The sequence below is a fragment of the Octopus bimaculoides genome, chromosome 16 (genome assembly GCF_001194135.2).
Source record: "Octopus bimaculoides isolate UCB-OBI-ISO-001 chromosome 16, ASM119413v2, whole genome shotgun sequence".
Lineage (NCBI taxonomy): Eukaryota > Metazoa > Mollusca > Cephalopoda > Octopoda > Octopodidae > Octopus > Octopus bimaculoides.
Genome location: NC_068996.1, coordinates 52450886 through 52457248, shown reverse-complemented (window position 1 = coordinate 52457248; position 6363 = coordinate 52450886). Strand labels below are relative to the sequence as shown.

The following is a 6363-nucleotide window of genomic DNA, read 5'->3' as shown; positions in this document are numbered from 1 at the left end:
GCGATGGGTAAATTGTTACCATTTTATATTTTTAATTTCATGCATTGTTTGTTTTTGATTTTGTTGACTACATAGTATAGTGGGGTTAGTTGGTGGTCCCACTACAGGATTAGTTGTTACTTTGTGGTCCTTACGGAGCCCATACAGCGTCGGGATATCATTGTTCCAGGCTTGGAAGTTGTTGGCTGTGCGCTTCTGGGGTCTAAGAACAATTGTCCACATCATCATGTGGGCATTGAGGACTTTTTCTCTTTCCTCATGCGCCTGTGAGGTTGCATTGCCTGGATATAGGCCCCTTCTGTCATACTTTAACCCCACATCTAGCATAAAGCTGCCTTCCTCTCAGCTGTAGCTCCACTCAATCAAAGGGAATCTTGGTCTTGCAGGCTACTGCATGGTAGTCTCATTAGTGCTGGTGCAATGAAAAATAAAGTACCCAGCACAAGCTGTAAAGTGGGTGGAGTTAGAAAGGTCATCCAGGTACAAAAATGATGTTCAAGTGGACATTGGAGCATGATATGGTCCCTTGGCCTGTTGGAACTTGCCAAACAGTCTAATGCATACCAGCATGGAACACTGACATTTATATATATATATGTATTTGTAAGTTCGTTATATGGAACAGAAGCAATTTAAGATTAAAATAGTCATTTGTGTATCATACTTAATGTCAATATCTCATAAAAGGTAAATTTACTGCAGTATTTGCCCTCACATAACATCTCTTAAGGTTGTACTGTGTTTAAAGACGCAATTTATATATCAGAGGGAGATGAAAGTTATCCTAGCAGTCGCCAATGAGAATGCTAGATGCATTTCTGCCTATCTGTGTTTTGTCATTAGCATGTACTTAGAGCCAACTACATGCTAAGATGAAATCCATCATCACCAAAATAGGGAAACAATGAATAAACATTCACTGATGTATTTAAACCCAGCACATTCATTTAAGATATCATTTCTGGAGTATCGCAGTAAATTTGCTTATCATAATGAATAACATTAAATATGATACACAAATGGCTATTTTAATCTAATACTGCTTCTGTTACATATAAGATATTTATTCTGTTGCTTATAAGATGGCTATCTGCAACATCAGTGAATGTTTATTCACTGTTTTTATACTTATCGGTGAATACATATTTCTTTTTAGAATGTGGTTGGCAGTAAGTAAACACTACTAACAAAGCCTAATGTGGCTGAAATGCATCTTGCAGTCTCATCAGCCACTGTAAGACAATTTTTGCCTCCTCCCCATATATTTTGTACTTTTAAGCACAGCATGTCTATGTGAGACATTCTCTCAGGTATTTATTAGATAAGAAACTGCCATTTTTGCTTCTCTTTTACAGTTTCTGTAAATCATTAAAATACTTTCATGCCTCATCTTTAACAGTAGCCCAATATCTTCACTAAATTATTGGTGAGTTGTCAACTGTTTTCACATGTGACCACTGAGCATAACTTCAAATTTAAATATTTGACACAAGAATTGTTGGAGCAGTTATTTTTATAGTCCAATACACACATACCTCAACTTATACTAGTAATTAGTCCCAAGACATGCAACTTAACTTGGAAATGACATAACATGAAAAAAACCTTTTAAAAATTTTATTACCTTACATCTGTTTTAATAAATGATTTGTATATATATTCACATGTATTTTATTTGATTTTCCACATCAGTATTGGTTTTTAACTGTTTTTTTTTTAATATTATGCTTTTAAATATGGTTGTTGAGACTGACATAAAATTGGACACATCAACCAAAGTCAAAGTTTTTTTTTTTTCCATTAATTTCTTTAAGAACACAATGTAAAACCAAAAAAAAAAAATGTAGCTCAAAGTGACATAAATTAAGGTATACCTTATTCTTTTACAATATCAATTATTAAATTGTTTCAGGCAAGTTGTGCTTGTTTTATAGCTAAACTTACTAAGTGAAGCTGGAGAGTGAATCTAGTTCAAACAGATTGATTGAGGTAAGCAGCATTGTATTTTTATAGTTAGGATTAACTGTTGGCAGTGTTTGGCCTAACAGTGAAATGATCATCAGGTCATAATAACTTCTTGTCCAACATATGTAATTATGACATTCATAAAAGTGACTGTTGAAACATAAAAACAGTAATCCTTACCAAAGAGCCTTCGTTATTTATGTGATATAAACTTTCATTAACACAGCCAATCAAGACTCCTTTGCTGGTTAGACATGGGGAAGTAAAGAGAGGTTTGTGGAAGGTGTATTGCCATTGGATGGCACCATCAAACTAAAAGAGAGAAAATGCAATGAAATTAAATCATTTATATATTGTTCTGTATCTGTAATCTAAATTCATCATTGTTGTTGTTGTTGTTGCTTTCATTGTCATCATCATCACCTTCATCACCATTTAACATCCGTTTTCCATGCTGATATGGGTTGGACAGTTTGACAGGCTCTGCTAAGCCGCAGAACTGCTTCATGCACCAATAATTTGCTTTGGCAGACTATTGGTGAATGGATGGATGCCTTTCCTAATGCTTACCACCTTAGAGAGTGTATTGGGTGCATTATTATTTTTGTTGTGCCACAAGCACTAGTGAGGTTGCTGGAGTAAGTTGCAAGACAGAAAAAGAACAGGAGAGATAAAAGCCCCCAAAACTAAGTGCATGCGTGTGTGTGTGTGTGTGTGTGTGTGTGTGTGAAAGGGGTGTAAGGAAGGGGACGGTTTTATACCAGGTACTGACAGGATAAAGAATTATACAGGGACAAGAAGAGGTGTCATATTATAGAGGAGATACATAATAATTTCATTAATTTATTTATCCAGCCCATTCATCAGTGTATTATCACATACACAAATCACACCTGGTAATTCGTTTGATATCACTTAGCCAGTGGTTGCACCTGTGTAGGTATGCCTATATACAATTACATAGTTGTTATCATAAGTAGCTACTGTATGAGGTCTATATTAAAATTGTTTTTTTTATTTTGTTTCTTATTTTTGTTTACATGTCTAACATCTCCACCACAACCAAGAATTTGATGGTACAAATCAGAGTACACACATTTTTTTAATGATGATGTAAATGCATATGAATAAGAGAAAGCATGTCATAAAGTAGGATTATTATGTAACACAGAGACACACAGACGTCTAAACAAATGCAAGAGAAATAACTCAATGAGCATGTGATACATGAAGAATTCAGCTACTGCTGAGTAAGTGTTCTGATATTATTACAACAGCAACACAGATTCTAAGTGCCGGTTGAGATAACTGATACCTACCACTTTACAATTTGTCTTCATACTCTAATAGAGACAATTAATTAACATGTTACAAAAATTTACAAAAATATTAATAGGTGCTATTTTAAGAAATATAACACTAGCAAAACAAATATCTCAGTATTTAAATGATGCTTTTAACACACACACACACACACACACACACACACACATATATAATAAGCAGTGGAACTTCATACAATCTTCTGGCTTGCCAGATCCTGTCAAGCCATCCAACCCATGCCTGCATGGAAAACGGGTAATAAATGATGATGATGATATTTGTATATATAAATCTCAAAGACAATGTTTTTATTTAGTTAAAAATCTATTTCTGCAAGTTTAGTTAGAAAATTTGAATGAATTTGTAATGAGCAACCAATCTGGACATTTTTTTGCTTTTCATAATTTCTAAGCCTATAGTGACCTACATAAGCATAGCAACAAGCTGTATAATGCCTTGAATTTGAAATCTGTACAATAATATAATAACTATCACAGCAATACTTCAAATCAGCTGACATTCTTATCATCATCGTGATAAAGCATGGCTGAACACTAATTTTTTTTTTCTTTTAGTAGTATAGTAAACGGGGAAATCAAATAAAACATACTTACTGGGTTTAAGGCAAAAAGACATCCATCCAGAGTTGATACGAATACAATATGAGGATTAAGAGAAATAGTTGGGGATGAAAATATACCCCCACTTTGTAAGTTTCGTTTCAAAATGCAGACTTTCTTCTAAAATTAAATACAAAATATATAAGTTTTGAAAACAATTTTGTAACAGTAGATGTTAAAATATAGTACAGTTATTTTATGAACCAAATAAATATGATAGTACTGTTCTTTCAGTTTAGTACTGTTGTTCATCAATCACATAAGATATAGCAGAACTGTTCTATCAGTCACAAAGATCTAGTGCTGCTGTTCTATCAACCAGCTAAAATATAGTACAGCTATTCTATCAGTCACATACAGTATAGCAGATACATACAACACAACTGTTCTATCAACCAGATAAAATATAGTACAGCTATTCTATCAGCCAGGTAAATATAGAACAGTTGTTCTATCAGCCAGATAAATATTGCATAGCTGTTCTATCAGTAAATATGATAGTACTGTTCTCTCAATATGGTGTTGTTGTTCATCAACCAGATGAAATATAAAGCAGCTGTTCTATCAGCGAGATAGACATAGTACAGCTGTTCTATCAGCCAGGTAAATATGGTAATATTGTACTATCAACCATGTGGTTATTTTGATATCTCATTCCTAACTGTTAACAATTTGGTCAGTTAATTGTAAAAATGTAATGACCTACATAATAATATTTTGCTCTATTTAGAGTCACTCTGGCATACTTTTTTATGAATTTTACCCATTTGAAATTAATTTTCAGTCACTCAACATTGTAGCATTATGTTTCTTTTTAATATCATACACAATATAATATGATTAGATTAAATGAAATCTATTTTGCTTCATCGAGTTGGATGTTGGTAGCTGTTTAGGTCAGGGTATAAGCAAAGAATGCTGTTTCTGATAATGACATTCAACACATAGAAAGGTATGATTTTGTAGAGCAAATATCATTGTTATATCTGTCCTGATTTTTCAATGTATATATACTGACCCACCAGCATCACACAATGCAGTGTCGTTTCAGATCAGACAGAAGCATGACATATCAAGGCTATTTTCAAGTATTCAACTAACCAGTTCAATCAAAGTAGACTAAGGTTGTTTAATAATAACAAAAACAACAACATTATATTTAGGGAATAATTAGTATGAAGCACTGTATAGAATATATTGTATAAAGGATCATGGGTAAGGCCAAAACAATGCGAAGTAAATGCAAGGTAAATCACAAGAAAACAAATATGTAAATTAATGTAGACTTACCTTGTATTCAATATTTCAGGGTTATGACCCCATTTTCAAAAAATTGACGAATGTTGTCGATGTGCATGTGTGAGCTTGTGTGGAATGGACATGCCACTTTACACACACTCACACAAATGGACATCAGCAACATTCGTCAATTTCTTGAAAATGGGTTCATAACCCCGAAATATTGAACACAAGGTAAGTCTGCATTAATTCACATATTTGTTTTCTTGTGATTTACCTTCCATTTACTTCGCATTGTTTTGGCCTTACCCATGATCCTTTAAACAATATATATATATATATATATATATATATATATATATATGATGATGATGATGATGACATATATATATATATATATATGGACAGGCACAAAATATCTATTCACATAAGTTCAAGTTCTATAAACATACACAAACACACACATATGTATACATACGCACACAAACACACAAGTTTTAAACAATCTGTTTTACAATTTTCCCACTCCTATTCTTAATATCTGTACCTTTCAGTCCCTCAATGAAACTACCACAACCTTTTGCTAACACAGAACCTGCAGTAGACAGAATCAGACTGGACAATGGAGAATATTCAACATGCCCGGACTACCCAACTGTGTCCTATACAATAAACTGGAGAATATTGAAGTGAAAAGTGTGAATCTCTGATATCCAAGTGGCTAAAAAGTGTCAGCAGAAGGGCACCCAGGGGTCATGACCTGGATGTAGCCTGGCCCCCTTAAAGTTTGAGAAATTAAGGGCATGAGTGGGGTTTCTTCTCTGAAGACTTTCTGCTGTTCAGCTTTCTTGAGAGTTTTTCGCCATCGGCATATGAAGTCATGGGCATGGAGTTTAAACTAAGTCTTTAAAACCTTTTCGTTACCATATTTCTGTTGAGATGCTCTGTATTTCTTTTAATTAATTTTGAATATAACAAACAATTTTGAAAACAAGACATTTGTACTACAGAGCCAGAGGCAGTTTCAGCCAGGTTGGTAATGAAAGGGTTAAGAATTGTTTCTCTATTATATATTTTAACCCTTTTGTTACCATATTTCTGTTGAGATGCTCTGTGTTTCTTTCAATTAATTTTAAATATAACAAAGAATTTAGTAAAATATCTTAGTTATCATTAAGCTAGTGTTAGGAATATAAATTGTGACTAAGGTTTGGTT

At 33.5% G+C, this 6363-nt stretch overlaps 1 protein-coding gene across 1 annotated transcript in view; it reads right to left on the bottom strand.

Moving 5' to 3' along the window:
* LOC106870454 (beta-alanine-activating enzyme) overlaps nt 1-6363 on the bottom strand; it is a 116740-nt gene that overhangs the window by 1229 nt on the left and 109148 nt on the right. Inside the window, exons 14-15 of the mRNA XM_014916555.2 lie at nt 3903-4028; nt 2146-2277 (exon numbers count right to left, since the gene is read on the bottom strand). Of these exons, the coding sequence (XP_014772041.2) occupies nt 2146-2277; nt 3903-4028 (258 nt within the window). The remainder of the gene's footprint in view (nt 1-2145; nt 2278-3902; nt 4029-6363) is intronic.